The sequence below is a fragment of the Paramormyrops kingsleyae genome, chromosome 23, assembly GCF_048594095.1.
Source record: "Paramormyrops kingsleyae isolate MSU_618 chromosome 23, PKINGS_0.4, whole genome shotgun sequence".
Lineage (NCBI taxonomy): Eukaryota > Metazoa > Chordata > Actinopteri > Osteoglossiformes > Mormyridae > Paramormyrops > Paramormyrops kingsleyae.
The window spans coordinates 5,555,702-5,575,272 of record NC_132819.1 but is presented as its reverse complement, the minus strand read 5'-3'; the positions used below and the strand labels follow the sequence as shown (position 1 = coordinate 5,575,272).

General features: G+C 45.3%; 2 protein-coding genes across 2 annotated transcripts; one reads left to right on the top strand and one right to left on the bottom strand.

The window, feature by feature from the left end:
* Nucleotides 1-2,023: 2,023 nt before the first annotated feature.
* LOC111854256 (CDC42 small effector protein 1) lies at nt 2,024-15,562 on the bottom strand. The gene is made up of 5 exons (XM_023832041.2): nt 15,052-15,562; nt 8,969-9,248; nt 6,416-6,520; nt 4,220-4,314; nt 2,024-3,936 (listed from the first exon to the last, which is right to left on the bottom strand). The coding sequence occupies exons 2-4, from the start codon at nt 9,020-9,022 to the stop codon at nt 4,246-4,248; spliced, it is 228 nt and encodes a 75-aa protein (XP_023687809.1). The 5' UTR covers nt 9,023-9,248; nt 15,052-15,562; the 3' UTR covers nt 2,024-3,936; nt 4,220-4,245.
* A 308-nt stretch (nt 15,563-15,870) lies between these two features.
* mllt11 (MLLT11 transcription factor 7 cofactor) lies at nt 15,871-18,521 on the top strand. The gene is made up of 2 exons (XM_023832039.2): nt 15,871-16,093; nt 17,469-18,521. The coding sequence occupies exons 1-2, from the start codon at nt 16,091-16,093 to the stop codon at nt 17,739-17,741; spliced, it is 276 nt and encodes a 91-aa protein (XP_023687807.1). The 5' UTR covers nt 15,871-16,090; the 3' UTR covers nt 17,742-18,521.
* The last annotated feature ends 1,050 nt before the right edge of the window (nt 18,522-19,571 follow it).

Genomic DNA, 19,571 nt, shown 5'->3' with positions numbered 1-19,571 from the left:
ATCGTCCTTTTGTGTCATTTTTTATGATAAATTAACTGATTGACACTCCACAGCCCGAGCAGAATCAGTGCTTCGAAGGTAGATGATTGGCAGATTAATCGAATCACAATTTGCCGTTTGCTTTTTTTCTAGGTCTTATTTCTCCATTTCGCTGCACTTGTAGTTGTAAATTTGTTTTTAACCTTGCAGCTCAAACTAAAGCTTTAAACTCTAAAATCTAGATAAACGAAAGAGAAGTGTTTTGAATCCAAGTGAACAATGAAAGCCCAAGGGCTGTGTGTGTGTGCTCCAGATCCACCTGCTGCTCTTAATCACAAAGGCCGACCTGTTTTTGTTTAAATGAAGCATATTAAAAGGTTTTATTATTATTCACACCCCCCATCCAGGCAATATTTAAGGCCTTTAAGATGTATGGATGGATGCTTATAGAAATGCAGATGAGTAAACAGTGTTGTAAATAACTCATAAGACTTTAAGGGAAGGGAGTGAGTTTGTCCACGAACTTTCTGGCCAGATAGTGGGAGATGAACAGCTGTTAATCCAAGTCCAAAAGCAGTGTTCCATATCTATTCTCACTTTCTTCCAAACACCAATCTACTGACAGAAGTAGGATGAAAACTAACAGTGATTGTCTCTAAAGAAATTAATTCCTGTAGTGTTACTTTTTCCTATACAATTTTTAAAAATCTGCCATTTACCATGTCCCCCCATTCCCAGTCTGCCTGTGTAATCGTAAGAAAGCCATTTCAGCTGGTTAACGCTTGACTATGCTGATATATAACCATACCTTTGAATGCCTGATTCAACAGGAACACCTGTTACAAGTAGGTCGTTTTTCCAAAGTTGCCGATTTCAATTTGAGTCACTACTGTAATAGCAATGTTTTTGTAAATGTTGTTAGAACATTCTAGTGTGATTCATTGTAGCTATGTAGTCAGCCAAAGCTGATGTTGATTTATGTATTGTCACTTTTTTGTATTTGTTTTTTAAATATCAAGCTGGAAGGTGGCATGATGACACAGTGGTTAGCACTGTTGCCTCTGGGACCAGGGTTCGAGTTGCCATCGTGGCTCTTTGTACATTCTCCTCGTGTCGTTGTGGGGTTTCCTCCAGTTCCCCCCCGTCCAAACACATGCTGAGGTTAACTGGAGTTGCCAAATTCCCCATAGGTGTGCATGGTGTGTGTGTGCGCGTGCGCATGGTGTGTGTGTGCGCGTGCGCATGGTGTGTGTGTGCGCGTGCGCATGGTGTGTGTGTGTGCGTGCATGGTGTGTGTGTGTGTGCGCGCGTGCATGGTGTGTGTGTGTGTGTGCGCGCGTGCATGGTGTGTGTGTGCGCGCGTGCATGGTGTGTGTGTGTGTGCGCGCGTGCATGGTGTGTGTGTGTGCGTGCATGGTGTGTGTGTGTGTGTGCGCGCGCGCGCATGGTGTGTGTGTGTCTGCGCGCGCATGCATGGTGTGTGTCTGCGCGCGCATGCATGGTGTGTGTCTGCGCGCGCATGCATGGTGTGTGTCTGCGCGCGCATGCATGGTGTGTGTCTGCGCGCGCATGCATGGTGTGTGTCTGCGCGCGCATGCATGGTGTGTGTCTGCGCGCGCATGCATGGTGTGTGCCCTGTGATGGGTTGGCACCCTGTCCTGGCTTGTTCACTTCCTTCCACCCAGAGACTCCAGGATCGGCTCCAGATCCCCTGTGACCCTGAATAGGACGAGCAGTTACAGAAGATGGATGGATGTCATGCTAGTAAACATGGCTGGTATCACCACAATGCTGAATTACCTGTACTTTTTCCAATACTGTTGCTGGTTCTTGTACAAATCAGACATATATGGAGGGTTCCTGCAATCCAGGCCCATTCTTGGTCAGTTTATCACTTCCAGTGAGACTTAAGCAGGTGTATGTGAGCAGGAAGCCATGCTATTAAGTGAAGGTTTGCATGTGAAAATGTAACTAAATTAATGTAAGTGTGCCCACATTACACAGTAATGAAGAATCTGTTCTATTACTGCTGAATAAAAAAAAATTAGGAAATATAAATTTTAATGACACTTTAAGTTGGCTAAGGCAGTGTACATTGCACATGGGATGGTATATGGGTGAAATTGTACATACATCACTAACAGACAGGCTTCTGGCCAGTCAGCACCTGCGTTTAGGTCTGTTCCGCACACGCACAGCTGATAGGAAGTGCACTGCCCATGTCCCACCCCAGGAGCTGGCTGCGTGACTTCCACAAAACACTACTGAAGCTTCCGGTATACGTTTAAAAAAAAAAAAAAAAAAAAAAAAAATCACACTTGCACTCCTCAGTGAGCCTTTCCCACCCCCACATAAACACTGACACCCCCTTAAACCACCCCTTTTTAAATAAAAATGAGCACAGTGTCATTTCAAATAAACTATATAACCCCCATGAGGGAGCATCCAGAGCAAAATCATGGACTGAGGGATTAATGTGCTTTTGCTTTTATCATAACGAACATTAACGGGCCTGATAAACCCGCCCCCCCTTCACAGAATGGACCAGTATCGGGCAATAACTGACAAAATGAACCACCGTTGCACTGGGAGACGGCCTGTTTCACAGTGGGAGCGGGGGGCAGAAGTGGACTACAGATGTAAATAAAAGGAATAAAATAAGCACTCGGCTATAGAGGGGAGGGAGAAAACACGAAAGAAGCAAACCGCAAACGATGTTTGGCTGCAGTACATTTAAAATCTTCAGTCAAAAAAAAGAAAAAAATCTAAGCTGAATCCCTAATACGATGAGTAACCATAAAGTTCAGTCCTTTCCAGGAAATGTGAAAGTCACATTTAATCTCAGCTCCACTGCAGGGTTTGGTATAGAACTGGGTCAGCCCGACACCAAAACGCCCACAACACAGACCGCTGTGCTACCAGACTCCATTTCCAGGGTGTTCGTTTGGTCCGGGGGTAGTGTAGGTGACAGGAGTCCAGTCCCAGGTTTGGCCACTAGAGAGGGTGTAAGACCCTGATGGTGGAATGCAGATTGAGTGCTTAAGGGCGGCACGTTTTTACACTAGATCTGGATGTTGCTCCAAGGTGAAATCCCAGACGGCCTCGTTAAGGCTCTGAGCTGAGCAGCCTTTCATCAAACCTGCCCGGAAGAAGCAGGGGGCAGGTTTTCATTCGAACAGGCAGCTCAGGTGCCCGATGGTTTAAGCATCCATGTGCTTTCAGGTGAGCACCAGCGGACAGGAAGGAGTGCCAGCGTGCCTTCAGAGTCAGCAGTGATGATGCGTGGCCATGAACGCTAAACTGTACATAAAAGACTCCTTGGCAATAACACTTTGGGTTGTGTCATCATTGTGACAACCAACGACCAATGATCTAATTCTACAGTATTCTGAAAATCCACACTTTCAAAATTTGCAAAGCTGAACAGGTTTAAAAAGAGCTAAAATTGAGAGCCACCAGACACAACACTAAGGCAGAAAATCTGCACTGGAGCCACAAATTTTAAGGTGGCAATAAAAAGAAATGTGCTGAAACATGTTACATACAAACACACACACTCACTCGGGTAAGATTGCACATCGCAAACAGCCATCTATCCATTTGCTAGAGGGGAGAATACTCAACCTGTCACACTGTCTACACCCCAAACAAGGCTTTAAAATCAGAAACTCTGACCGTGTATCTCAATCATAACACGCACACTCAGTTGTGAACTACTATAGAAAACATTTTACACAATACTTAAAAAAAAAAAAAAAAAAGTCATCCTCTAAAAATATAGGTGTAAGAGGCTTAATGCCATGTCTGAGGTCCACTATTTTTGGGACATCTAGCAAACTGAATCACAGCAGAGTGGATGGGAGCCGGGATCTTCCAGGTTGCTAAGTGCTGGGTTGGATCCCAGCACGACTGTGGGCAGGCAGGGTCAGAGAAATCATCTGCAATCGGCAACTTCTCCTAAAAAACGGAGAGAGGAAAAGACTGCCGAATTAATGTTTAAGTAGAAAACCATGTGGAGTGCTCTGTCAAACAAAATTTATTGCATATAAATTAGTTATTAATTAACGAAGCCAGACAATGTAGCTCATTAGACAAATACGCGAAACAAACCCGGAACTGCCACAAAACTGAAGGTGTCTGGCTTCAGGACCGTTTCTGTTAAGGCCTCTCTGTGCTCCCTGCCCTTGCCAGAAGGTTCCGTCTCTTTGTAGTGGGGCACACCCACTAAAGTTATGCGTACCTGTAAAGCTGGAGGGGGCTTAGAGGCTATAGGAAGCCACCCCGCCCATTGGCACTGCGTCCCTTTGACCTCATCTGCTCCTGAATAGGGCCAGACTAGAGAGAGAGAGAGAGAGAGAGAGAAACAAATCAGTGCTTAAGCCAGTGAGGGAACAGTGTGTCATCCGCTTCTTACAAGGATATTATGGGTAGTGTGGCTTTCTGCTGTTGGGGGGTGGGGGTGTGATTGTATCACGCTGGCCTTTCATTAGTAGCTGTCGCAAGCCTAACCATGTTCTCTCCGGCAGTCTGATGCACCGTGAGATCAAAAGTCTTGAAATGAGGAGTTTCGTAACGCGGGCGTCGGTGACAGCTCAGGCTGTTACCAAACTCTCCCCCTGAGCTCAGCTGTGCCACCCTTTGTTTCAGATCCTATACTCCTGTGAGGAAGGGGGAAGGGACTGATGTGTTAAAAGGACACATCCTGCTAAGAACCCCCCCCCCCCCCACACACACACACAGGAGGAAGATGTCTAGCCTCCTGTCTCAGACGCTCCGCACAGCTGTCATACACACACAAACAGCAGGTGGGGGAGGGGAGACCGGGCCCCTCTGCACCCCCCCCCCTCCCCCCCTATGTGATGGGACCAGCAGGGATTCCCAGGGAGCTCCATGAACTCCCCATAAAGGACTGGGGGTTGGGGGGGGGGGCGTACCGTCGGATCAGAATCAGAATCAGAATCTATTTTTGAGGGAGCACGAGGTATACAATTATACATACGAGCAAGGCAGAAGTAGACAAGACAATAAATAGAATTTAAAAAATGAAAATACAAGCCGTAACGAATGTGCAAAAAAACCACACACGTCAACATAAGTAGCGGTGAGACCACCACCACGAGGGTGTAAACAATCCACCGTTTCCACGACCACGGCTCGACCTGAAGTCCAAAGAGTGTTTGGATGCTGAATAAACTGTGGGGTGCACGGCGATGGTGCGGGCGGCCTGCTCACACCTGGCCCGTTCCCCAGTGAGCCACACAGCGGCCTCGACCGGCCACGCCCGGCCCGCGGAGGCAAGGTGAGGCGAGGTGGCAAAGAAAGGGATACAGGTAACATGACGTGGGCTGGAACAAAGACGGTTACGTAACCGTGCTGCTATGCTGTGGGTTTGCCCCATCCCTTTTTGTGGGGGGGGGGGGGGGGGGGGTGCTGCTTGTTTCAGCAGGGAACTGGCTGACAGGCACAGAGAAGGGGGCTCTGAGACACAGCTGGGCGGAAGCCACAGAGAAGCCCCGCCTCTCGGGCTGTGTCTGGAGCCCACGGGACCTGGGGAGGGGAGTGTGGCCATTTATTTTAAGAGCAAGGCTTCCTGGCCCTCATCAGCAGCCTCCAGACTGGGGGACCTGGCCAAGGCAGCAACGGGGGCGGCAGGAGGACCAACAAAAAAAAAAAAATGGGGGGAGGGAGGGTGCCAAAAAGTGACCCAAGGTCTCTCGAGGGAAGCCTTTTCTCAGAGCACTGACACTGAGCTGAGATCACGCGCGGGGTTAAATATAGGCTGGTGAACAAAGAGCCGGTGCATTCCCATGGGAGACATCGGGGGAGGGGAATTCAGCCAAAAGTCCACTGTACATCTCACCATTGTTTGTTTATGAGAAGATACGGCAAGAGTTTTGCAGGTTAAAACGGCATGCAGCGTTGTGGCCGGGGGCAGGGATGAAATCCATAAGATAAAGGGTATCTAAGCAACTAAATAGATAGATGTGAAAACGTGGAACAGAAGGTACACACACACAGGAACTCCCCCAAAGAAGTGCTGTAAGCTACACTGTTAAACTGCAGTGCTAACCATGCTAGCTGCTAAGTGATTGTGGTCCAGGAGAGGTAAACATGATTGTGGTCCAGGAGAGGTAAACACTGAAACCAAGCTCTGCTTCGATCCCCCAGGGGAATTCCATCCCAAACAAAGACGTGTAACTGAAAGCATTCTGAGCAGAGATCAGTCCCGACACTGTATGGTCTCCTGCTACGCTTGCAAAGCAGCCCCCTAAATGTCAATGACTTGGGCATGTTGGCACTAACACCGTATCTGCATGGGCCACGGCTGCCCATCACTATAAAAACCCACTAAGGTCTGCGGCTCAACTATTGATATGTATCTGAACCGGAATCCCTAGGAATCCCACCCAGCGCGACAGCGTCCGACTCCGCTTACCGGGGCCAGTCCTTCTGTCATCTCCCCAGAGCCGATGTGCGTCAGGTGTACAAAGTTCATTGGCTCCCCAATCATGCTGCGGTCGATCTTCCTCCTCCTCTTTTTCTGAAAACGAGGAAAGCGTTCACACCCGTTTAACTGACAGTATACAATAAGTACTAATAAAAGAAACACAGGTACACAGTCATCTTCAGGTTACGCTGCAGCAGTCCAGAGAGGGGAATTAGGAGTTTTAAGAGGTAGGGGGCATTCTTCATCAATGCTTGTGATTGTGTTTACATCTGCATGCTCGAACACCAACAGGAAACATTTAACATTAGACGAAAGCACACGGCTGCAGCCTTCCCTGCTTGCATGGACACGCAGCATCTGATTGGTGCCACAGTGCATGGGGAAGGGGGCTTATTTACATATACATTTCACTTAGCAGACACTTCTATTACAAAAATAAAACTTGGGGGTTAGGGGCCTTGCTCAGGAACCCAAGGGAGTAATTACCCCTTCTGCTGACCCTGGGATTTGAACCGATGACCTTCCTATCACAGGCACATCAGTGCCTAATAGGCTTGGGCGGTAATACGGTAATATGGTATACCGCGGGATCTAAAAATAACAACGGTATCAGTTTCAATACCGTTATACCGTCATAAAAACAATGCACTTATATAGGAGACAAGGATTAAATATTAAATACAATTTATTTAATGCCTAAAAATGCGTATGCGTGGTTGTCATCACGTGACAGCGTGGAGGAGAAAGAGAGAGGTGGGGAAAGATGGCGAGTCGCGCACCAAGTGACCTGGTCTCGGAAAAGAACACAACTTCTGCAGTTTGGCAATATTTCAGGTTTCGACCGAACGAGATGGGAGAGGCGGTAAATACGGATTTATTTAATTGATTCAGGTATTTTTATTTGGTTTACGTTAAAAACAAAAATTTGGAATAAGACTGGAAAGAAGTTTTTGTTTAGGACTATTGCTTTGCAATACTTTTTATAATATGGATATGTTTATGTTAATTCAACTCTGGTTGACTGTTGTGGGTCTATTTGCACTTTTTTATAAGCTGCTCTTTGTTATTAAAAGTTGTTCAGGCGGTGTGATTTAATTTGACTTGTGTGCGCGTCTCTGCACGAAAACTGTTCTGGATGTTTATGTTAATTTAATTCTGTTTGACTGTTGTATTTGCACTTTTTTATAAACTGCTATTTGTTGCTAATAAAAGTTGTTAATATTGTTCTGCATGTTATTTTGTTATTGTTTCAGTATTAGTGTTTGATATTCAGTTTCTGAACGGTTTAGGCACAAGCCAACAGTTTGGTGACGCTGTCTGAGCTTTACGTCACAATTTTTTTTATTATTCACGGTAATACTGTATACCGAGGTAAAATAGGGAGATGGTTTGACGGTATCAAAATTTGGATACCGCCCAAGCCTAGTGCCTAACCCACTGACACACACAGCCAGAGACGCTGAGGACAAGGTCATCGTGCAGGTGACCAAACCGTGAGGCCTTCAGCTAAACATACAGCATAAGATACAGGCAGCTGAATCTTACATGATACCTGATGAGAGCCTAGCTGACTGTGCCTGAAAGAGCAGTTTTGGGTGCCAGGTAAGGAGAGTCGGTCGGTAATAGCATCTGGTGACGATGACCTGTGCGAACAAAGCCTTGGCACCTTATATGGGGTGTGACAGCACTGCCACGAGGACAAGGGACCCTCAAGGTCAAAGGAGCATCACAGACACCTTTCTGAGCATATCCAAACAGACTGCACATGTGCTGGGAAGTGTGCGTGTGTGTGCGCTTGATAACTAGGGGCAGCCTGAGCTCAGCCTCCTGTGTCATGCACAATGGAACAAACAGGACTAAAAATAAGAGGATGGGCTTCGGGGGGGGGGGGGGGCTGGCCAACTTCCTGTATCCCGAACCCTGCTCATTGTTGACCAGCTGGCTGCCCACCCCTGGGGGAGGGAGCACAGGTAGAGGGGGCAGGCCTGCTGTGGCAAGGGGGGGGGACAAGTTCCCTCAACATCCCCTGCTGGCTGGTGTTGGGGGGCCAAGGGTACACATTGTGGTTCACTGGGAGGCAGCTTGGGCTACAGGAGGACTGTTCCCCAGGACAGGCTGTGCGAGAAAAGGCAGAGTGACATGGCGATACCCTGGACGAGCCCAGAATCAGTGCTGAAGTACAAAACATCACACTATAAAAACCAGAATGACATTAGCGTGCATGACAGAACTACAAGCTTTTATAACTGAACTCCCTAAATGGGCTGTTAATACACTAAGCATGCAGATTCTTGGTTACATGAAATTCCTAACAGCAATTAGTGTTAAATCTGGACTGATCTGGTCCCCTTTCCTGTATGTGAACATCCGCTTGAGGACCAGACTCCATTAATCTGCTAGACCCTTATTAATGGGACCTGCTGTAGAGACAATAGGGCGAGTCTGTGAGAAAGCCACCCTTTTATTAGACAGTGGCGGACACGCACATGCCATTTTGGGGACTCAGAAACAAGAATAGCCAGAAGAAGGTTCCAGGCTCACCGGAGGGGGCTTGGCCACCACACAGCAGCCCATCTTGTGCCAAAACTCGCTCATGTCCAGCCTCCTCCACCGGGGGCTTGCGGCTCCCTGCTGCCGCCCTATGGGATGACGATGATATGGCGGACGGCGTGCTGCCTCAGTCCCGGTGCATCCAGGGCCGTCCCTCGACTGCTCGGTCACTCCCCTGAGCCAAAAACCCCCCCGTCCCTGTGAGTGGCAGCTGCTGTCACCTCAGAGGTCCAAAGCTGGCGTGGGCGTAACCGGATACCTCAGGTCAGACCTGTCAAGACAAATGGGAATCCTGAGGATGCCTTCTAACAATCCAGATAATCGTGTGAAGCTTCAGCAGTCGCCTAGAGCCACACAAACATATTCCCAACACATACACAATTACCTTGAAATATCCATTCTTTCTAAATTCACATTTTTGTAGAAAGCAGTTTAAGGCAAATCAGACCAGCAACACAAGACAGGGGCTGTAAGCTCAAACAGTGGCTAGCTGATCTTCAGTGGGGCAGCTGGTCACCAGCCTTGCCTACCACGCCGGCCAAGAAGTGACCTGCTCAGTTTGCCGGTTTATCGTGGAGGTGGCAGGAATGGGCTTTTGTTTCGCTTTCGTTTAGGAGGGGGGGGGGGGGGTACCAGCAGATCAATCAGTGATGTTGTAAGTTAAAACCATCTTAGATGAGAACAGAATGTGCAAATGAGGGACTAGGGGCTGGACGGCGTGCTGCCTCAGTCACCAAGGGCCGTCCCTCGACCCCTTAATATACCGGCATCTCTGTGCACTCTGGCACTCGAAGACCAAAACATGAAAGGGGAAAAAACACGAATCAGAGAACTGAAAGTACATGTGGGAGGAAGCCTTTTGGAGCAGTGTGTACACAGGCCTTGTTTGCTTTGCATGGCCTCCTGGGACGCCGCTGGGTGCGGTGAAATAGTGAATGTCTGTGTGACCCCTGGCGGGCGTATAGCAGAGGTATCTACGGCTTAGCCGCTTGGCACCTGCCAAATGGGGTGGAGGGGTCTGTGAAGCAACCAAAAACAGGCTCACTTCAAATGAAACAAAATTCAATGAAACCCCCACACTGCAATCATACTGAACAGCTCAGCAGACCCACGGCCCGGTCACTGCATGTTTTTCCCCTTTTCTCATGACGGCCAGTAAACCATTACTTCCTGATGAGCAGCCCCCTGGAAAGCAGCTCTGATGTAAATTGATTACACATTACCTAAAAAAGCCAAACCCCCCACGACGAACAGGGGTAACTGAACTGCACTTAGCAAAGAGGCAGACTGTTAATGACAAGGTTTGGAATGACCGTGGCACGATGAAAACTGATAGTTTAAATCATTCTCACAAGGAACGAACTCCCACAGACATTACCAGAAAGAGAAGCCATTTTGTTAGGTTACCCTCCTTCTCCTGCTAGCTGGGCCATCCAACCGATTTCAGTTAAAAAGGGCAGTTATTCTTCTTTGGAAGAGATTTTGTAATAGCCTGGTGGGGGCTTTAATTGTGAGAATGTTTGTTTAGCAAAATCACAAGCAGGCTATTTCCAGCATGCCCCACCAAGACAGACGCTAACAGCAGAAGCTTCCCTGACATTCCAGCAGCTGGCACACAGGTCTCCCTGGAGACAAGAGAAAAACCCTCTTAAAGTGACCGCAGTGGGGGGGGGGGGGGTTAATCAGACAGGATGATGATGCGAGACAGCAAAAGCAGATGTTGCGGTGTGACGGGAGCCGAATGTGCGCAGGAGAGGGGAGAAAAGTTGGTTTTAAGGCTGACTGCTACAAGGGAAACTTTGCTGATGTATGAGATGTATGAGACGGCATTGCTAGGTATGCGGAGGAAGGAGAATGAAGAGTCAGCCGGACAAAAGTACTGCCTCATACCAGTCATTATGAGGGAGACACAAGAAGTGAACCAAAAATATCACCTATTCTACGAATGACGCAATTCGCTTCCTTGCCTGAAAACCACGTGTCACCGCCGACGTCAGGATGTCAGTGCTTTAGAAACGCATGACAGCCCAAATGGTGGAGAACGAAGAGCCTGATGAAAACCACAGTCTGTAAGCACAAGATCCCAGACCCACTTCCATGTCCCAAAACAATTTCCTCTGATTTGCCTCCTCAATCTCCAGGGGCCACGGTGAGATAAGATCGTCTCAACGTTCAGAGATGGCATGAACCTCTGGCCGCTGTTACTCAGCAACCTCCCAGTGTCTGCATAAAGAAAAACCGATGAAGAGTCTAATACGGTAATATTCAGTAATGCCTTACTGAGATTCCCACAATCAACTTAAAGTTGAAGAACTGGAGTAACCGACAATGCTCTGAGGATAACCCGTCTAAGGTGGTTGTCCAAGCCTCCAGTCCCCCATCAGCATTTGGCTTTTCACTGGGAATGCAAGTGGTATGGTTAAGTATCATGGGAGGAAATCCAAGTACCACGAACACACACACACACACACACACACACACACACACACACACACACACACACACACACACACACACACACACACACACACACACACCCTGCATACAGAGCTGAATATGACCCCATACTAGGATGTGTACATCTGCAAAACCACCACACCCTTAACCGTTTTGCAAATATCTCAAAACTATGTACAACTGAGGCACGCCAAGACTCGCCAACTTCATAATCATCCGTTCAGATGTTTTGCGATGCTGAAACACTCACACAGACAATTCCGTCTTAGTAAGTGAAAAAAAAAAATTATATATATAAAAGAGGACATGATGCAAGAGAATTCCCATGAAAAACAGGAAATCGACACATAGTATTTACAGAACAGACGGAAAAACGGCGTCCAGTCGTGAGCCCTCGTTTTAGACGGACGGAAGGTGATTCTCCTAAACCAAGGTGACGGGGGGCACAGTTTCCTGCTACCCTATCAACCCCTGACATGGCCCAGACTTCCCTGCATGGGCTGTTATCTGTCTTCCTGAGAAGGCGCTTAAAATGAGAGAACTAAACAGCCCCTGCTGACAGGCTGCTTCCTGTTGGAGTGGCAACACCCATCGAGTGTTGGTGAGCCGCACTGGCGCTGCCAGCCGCAAACACTCATCACGGGCAGCCCAACACAGTCATCACACACGTCTATATTGGGATACCAGCATGGGCACCACACTGATCCCCCCCACTCAGATTTCACCAAGTGCAATTCCCCAAAACGATATTCAGGTTAGTCACCATCACCTAGGCAACCAAAGGAAAATGTAGCACGTGCATCTCAAACAGAATTGCGCCTGCTTTACATGCTTACAAAAACAGTCATCCTCTGAAATCATCAGGGAGCTGTACTGGTCATCTATGGAGTGATTCTACATGCTTTACAAGTATCTCATATCTTCTAGCTTCAGCATTAAGATCAACTGCCCAATTATCTTCTTCAAGGTCAATGCATTGGACTTTTAAACAATATTCCCATATTGTGATATTTCCACTCAAGGTTCCTCCACACTCGATCCCATTTTACAAAAAAAGAAATAAACATGTTTGCATGATGGCGCAACACTAACTTAAAATCATACATCTGGAGGCTGCATTGTATATACATCAGGGAACAAAAGCGATTGTACTATTGCTTACCGACCCAAAATTAGTGTAGACTGCTACAGTAACCATGGGAAACAAGACATTACAGCATCTCTGGGTAATTCCCCATCAACAGTACAAAGGAACAACCGCAGGATTCAGATCAGCCGAGACAAGGTGACCTGCAACTGAACACAGACATACCTCGAGAAAGCCAACATCGTCATGCAACACTGAACATTTAAGTACTAACCTCCTTAAATCCTATACTGCTACATAGTGACTGCGATATTAAAACCATCTTTAAATAGGAAGTCACCGCTTATGTCAAACAAAGGAACAATAGTACAATGGAAAGCTGCCCACACAGAACAGTGTTAACTCAGTGACCCATCAATATTTATGACAACAGATCATATGAGATGGAAGGCCTAGACAAATCGCAAAGCCTCCCAATACAAATTTGACAGTCTTACTGATTCCTTAGTGCACACTTATTTAGTAGGTAAAAACCCAAAAACACACCTAGCCCCCCCCCAGAATTTACCAACTGTATAAGATCCATGGCAAAACACTGCATTTTTTTTTTTTGTAAAAGCACCATCTACTCAAAAAGGGCCTGTAAAGGTTGAAGTCGGGCATGGGTGGGTGGGGAAGAATCGGATCCTCTCAGAGGACGACGACAATGAGGGCTTTTCATGGGCCACGGGCTTTCGAACCGTTTATCCGCCTTGCAAGCCGCATGCGCTGCTCCCCGGACCGGCTCCGAGAACAGCGCTATCCTTTCACGGAGTTCTCTCTCCTGACCGTTTGGCCCGAATGAGGCACCAGGAAAAAAAAAAAAAAGGAAAAGTGAAATCATGCTAATTCTATTTCTGAAGCTCTGCCATCTCAGGCTGACTGCACGCGCCTGGTCACAACACAAATAGTCGGCTCTACGCTGAAATCACAAACAACGAGTACATTCAGGAGGATCGAAGCGGTTAACGGTTCAAAAAATTAGCTAAAAACAAGCCTCCCAGTGTTTAGTCCACTACACGACCGGTGCACAGAATCATCCATCGTGCCGCTTACTCAAAACACCATTAGGTCTGACGATCGACGATGTACCACAGACGCTAAATAGAGTTTCCCCAGAGGTCACACCCTGCCAAACTCACATACATCATGAGCATCATCACCATCAGCAGCAACTAAACGTCATTTCTATTCACTTCAGCCAGGTTTGGGAATGGCGGAAGTGTTTCTTTGCTTTCAGAATCATATTCCTTACCTCAACACAGACCACAGGCCTCCTACAAGTCAATCGCAAGACCTCACATGCCAATCATGACATCAAGGCCATTTGACACATGCCCTGATTAGTCTTCCAGTGGAAGACCACGGGTCAGTGCATCTTCTGGACTTCCCACGCAAGCAGCCTGAGAGCTTACCTGAGCTTAACACGCAAGGATCTAACACCCCCCATAAAAGCCTCTTAACCACACAACTTGGTGACATTTACACAGGTTGCTAATTCAGTGCAAGATCTGAAGTTGTAAAGAACAGAAACCCCCAAAACTCCCACACAGTGCAATCAAGTTCTAGCTAGACAGCCTGGGAAGTGATGGAGCAGAGACAGAAAAAGCGAACTGCGACGAGAAAAGAGGTGAAGACAAGTTCAGACCACAGTCCCATGATTTAATCACATGAGCCCCTTAACAAGCAACCTGCACTGGGGGGAAAAACACACACACACAGATAAATTGAAAGAGTGTTTCTTGGGTAGTTCTATAGATCTTTTTAGGAATTTTAAAAAGAAACTAGTTTCGAAGAGGGAAAAAACTCGTTTATACTTCAGCTTCAAGTCGTAGGCTACAATAAGTAGGGGTCGATAAATATTACATTCCATTTAGAAGAGGACCTAAAGCGGTGCATCTGCACGGTCTGTTTCCTCTGAGATGTGAGAACACGGTGTCTTCAACACATCGCTTCAATAAACGCCACGTTATAACAGTCAGAGTGACTAGAAAGCCCAGGGGCCCCTGCTAAACTTTCCCACGCGTAAACCGATAGTCTTAGCTAACGGAGTGGCCGAGTAACCGGCCCGGAAAGGCTCAAAGTGCCCATATCGGATTAACGAGAAACAAAACAGCCTCCGAAGCAAGGGCGCCCATGTGCTGGAGAGCCGAAGTGCAGAAAACTCAATGAATCCCCCACCAATTCAACTGCCTCGCATAGCTAACCAGCTAGCTAGCTAAATTATTACCGGAAACATTACCTTCAGTTACACGTAATAAATAGGCTATCCCCAGATTAAGGCGTTTATTCTCAATTACTGTGGAAAAAAGTCAAGTCGCTTTAAGAATTAGACGGTTAACCGTTTTTAAGTTAGGGACCGGAACGTACCAAGAACTGCTGTAACTAAGGACGACCAGTCAAGTTCAACTCTCTGACAAACTGCTCGAGTACTAGTTATTTAAACTCGTCACCCAGATTGTTAGTCTTGTAAGAGTTCGGCAAATCTCACCGTTGATCCTCGTCCGAGTAGTCCGTCGCGGCGCCCTACTTTCTCGGCCGTCGTAGAAAATGTGATCCCATGAGAAAGCTATTAGTTACTTAGTTAGCGATGACTCAGTGAGGGGCTGTAACACTGTAACAAGCTCCGCGCCCTCGCGGTTAACGCGTGCCACCGACCGGCGCGCGCCGCTCCCAGCCGCGCGGAGATGCCGGCTTTTATTCCTAATTATAATTACGATTCTTTGCTGACGGTTACGTGTACAACCGGCGTGCCGGAGCTCCCCCTCAGAGTCCCGAGGTGTGGTTCCAAAGTTTTCAATCAGGAAATTGTTAGGTCTTAAAAATGCTCTTTTTTTCTGAGCCAATTTTCTAAAGCAAAGCCGGCTAGCGCCCCCAACGGACGGAAAAAAATATCATGGCGCAGAAAAGCCGTGATTTCTTCATAGCGGATTTCAAACCCTGCGTTGATCATTATGATTATCTGGCATCCTCATCATTTGAAAAATTAGACAAGACAATGCTGCAGAATAACCTTGAAACCATATCGTGCGTTAAGTCCGTTACTTTATATTAATTTACCGAGTGATTTACATAGTGATTGGTTCCATGTGTGTTTAATGTTATACATATAATGAGAATAATACTATATCAGCTTTGATTATACCAAACCTAGTAAACCCATATTTAGTCAATATAGGCAAAAAGACTGAATTGAAATACACGTGTCTCGGTATCAGAATAAAATTATGTAATTTTCCAGAATTTTCAATGTGCATTTCCATTTATGTGCATGCTGTTAGGCAAGGAATTCACGTTATTTTTATGTGATGGGGATAAGCGAAGATGTATGTCGGCGTGACCGGCAGAGGGTGTGGCCGAATTGCGTCTAGCGCCCGGTTTGGGAAGAGCGCGTGGGATACGGTGTACTCGCAGGGGCGACCGCGGCACTTGCACAGCTATTGCCAAGCAGTCAAACAAAGGCGTCTTTTTTTTAAGGGTCAAGCCATAGCTACAAAAGAAGAACTGTTCTTGTCGCCACAGGGATAAAAATGGTAAACTCTCTGCTTAGAATTTCCTTATTTTACTGGCGCAAATTGTCTTGTATGTCTGACACATGTGAATGTTGATTAGCGCATTTTAATGGACCTGTTTACCAAATTATGATTTGGCTGCGTATCATAATTTGTGATTTGACTACATTTATTTATATTTGTGAAATGATGTTTGCCTGAATATATAATCCAAGTTATTTATCTGATATTTCATATTATAGGCTAGGCAGGATTTTAGATCTGTTATTTTTTTATGTTGTAGATGATTGTATATTTGCTACCTATAAGTATTGTCCTTATGATTACAAATGATTTGCTGTTTGAGGAATCGTCGTGGATTATTTGATAAATCGTCTACATAAAATGCTTTGTCATGTAAAGATCCCTTTTAGTTGAACGTCGAATAGCTTATCTATATATAGGAATGATCTGCATTGCATGGCCCACTTTCTAAATTCGGCGTTGTGGTTTACGTATAAGTAGGTCTGATGTAGGATGGAAAGATCTGTGCCTGAAACGACACGAATTTTTTGCATCAACAGTAATATGCGCATAAGAAACGGTCGCCGGCTACCGGCGAATATCACCGTCAGTTATTGGGGTGGGGGCTGGGGAGAAGCGGGGGTTGCCCATTGGTGGTGATTGAGAAAACCAATGCTAATTGTAAATGCATGGAATATTAACGCGACCCGCAGGCCTAAGGCGTTTTACCTAGAGACTATATAAGCCAGACTAGAAAACCTTTAGTATCCAAAATCCTGACTCAAATTTCAACGATTAGGATACGGGAAAACTAGTATTTAAAACAAAACGTTTTATTTCTGATTACGAAATTAAGCAAAAACGCTTTTTGGTGAATTAACGATTCGATTGAACTATTGAGTGATAATATCGTACATGTGTATTCGAATTTAAAGTAAAAATTAAGCAGGTATAAATACCATAGAACAACCACTGGTCCTAGAAAAGGACAAAAGAGACAGAAATGATTTAATGAGCAAAATTCTTCGGGGAATAGATTTTATTTTAAAATCCATTGAATCAGACAAACCCGTCCATATATCCGTTTGCAATTAATGCTACACCAAAAATATGAAAATTGTGTAGTTAATGCTTTCCCTTGAATTTCGTCATTATATTTGTCTGTATTTCTGCCACATTGTAATTATTTGGGATCTTAGGAACTAAGAATACAAAACATGCTAGCATTGACACAAAAGAATAATTATAAAATGTATCTTAATTTCAAAGTTAAAATTAAAGTTATGTAACACATTTGAGCAAAGTATTTCAGCTGTGCCATGATGCATACAGTGATATTTTAAAAGAAAGCTTTATTCGTAATGTATGAATTTCATGTTTCCTTTCTATTTAGGTTAAAGTGCTGGAAGATGCAAACAACCAGTATGACTCCTTCCTGTTCTGGAGGCAGCCAATCCCAGAACTGGATCTGTCAGAGCTAGAGGGCCTTGGCTTGATTGACAGCTCATCAATGAAGGATAGCAAGCTTGGCAAGAAGGGCTCTCAGAAGAAGGTCCAGGAGTGGGAGGAGGACGAGGAGGCGGAGCTTTCCGAGTACAACAGCTTCAACTACTGGCGGGAGCCAATCGCCAGCATCGATTTGCTGGACTTCAACCTGCTGCTGTGAGGCTGCCCCCACCCCCCTAATCACAGTTCTGCCATGTGCACACACCAGGTTTTAAAGCCGCTGTGAGGCTTCTAGGCCACCCATCAAAACTATCAGTATTATTTGAAATGTGTTTGTATCAGCACGTGATTATATGTACCAGTTTCTGTAATGTGTAGATATGGCTTATGGATTGTACAGAACACTGAATATGCCAGTTATTATGCTATAATGCGATACTAAAATGGCCTAAGTAATGCCATACCAAGCCACTGGTGCATCCTCTTTGAGCATTAAGCAACAGAACAGCTCGGTAGATCATTCTTGGTAAATATAAATTGTGAGTCGGGCAGATGGAGCAATTTTACTTATTTATTTATGACGTGTATATAAAGGTTGGTCCAGCCAAATTGTGAGCCCAACCTAAGCCTTATGGAGAGGCCTTCAAATGGAAGAGAGGGGGCCAGTTCTATTGCTGTTAAACCAGGATAACTTAGACAGGACACTACAGAAAATTTCTTAACGTGACCCGTCAGATTGTTTGTTTTTCTTTTATTAGAAGCCAAAAATGTGACAGCCCAGATTGTGTTTCATGTAAACTGCATTTTGCTGCAAGACACTGATCATTTAAATGTAGTATTAGCATTTGATGCATAGCAAGGCCTAATGTTTTGCATACCATATGACTACCCCATTACTTCTCTGGTTGCTTACGATACACAAAAATAAAGTGACACAGTCATCTAGATGTAAACTTTTTTTTGGGTTGAAAGTCCATTGAATAAAAAATGAACAAACACATTTTTGATCGTCACATTCTATATGCCTTTCGGTGTACTGAAGTAATGTAGAATGTCCTAGCCGTGTGCTCTTGATTTGGTTATATGTAATTTAAAAACTCAAAACACGGAAGTGAAAATGGCATATGAATGAATTACCAAGGACTACAAGGTTTTAAATGATAGCCAGAAAGGCCTACATTAAAGAACACTGTGACATGACATGGCCATTACTGTATTCAGTCCATTTTCAGTTTGTCTTTCTTTCGACAAACCCTAAGTTGTATGAAATACCCAGCTTCATATGCTTATTCCCAACACATAATACACCATTGATTTTTAAAGAATACAAGTATATTTGTTAAAGAAGCAGATGTCTGCAGCAGTATTATGGTTCATATAAAACAAAAGAACTTGACTTTATGTATGCAGGCTTAAAGAGCAGACCCCACATAGTTAAATGGCAACAGAAATAGGAAGTTGGCAAAATTTGCATACAATATTGACATACTTATGTTGGTTTTTGTTCCCTATTGCAAAATCCATGTTGAGTGGTTTGTTTGCACTGAACAAGTTACTTTGGTAGGTTTATTTGTACTGAGCCAGGTAAACTTTTTATGCGGTTTGATGAGCTTAGTGACTTTGCTTAGTGAAAACAAAAATGGACCTGTACCAAAAACATTTGACAATTGTAAGAATGGTATCACAGAATCTTAAAGGCCTGAAGTCACATGTGCATTTTTTTCATACCAGTATGTTATTATTCCTTCTTCATAGAACAATTAAGGTGTATCAGCATTTCATAGAAGATACCTTATCAACAGGATTTATTGAGGTTTATCAGACAGAAACCAGCACACTAAACAGATTTAAATATTGGTTCCTTATTATGTAATGTACAATCAGCATGCAGTATATTTCAGGCACCAATAGCTAACAGGTTTACATCCAAGACTCTACGGGGGTAACAATGAACGACGTGGATATACTCAAGACGTACGATTGTTTAGAAACAAGAAAAGGCAATGCAACATATTTATTAGAAGAATTGAAACAGGGCAGTGGTGCTGCT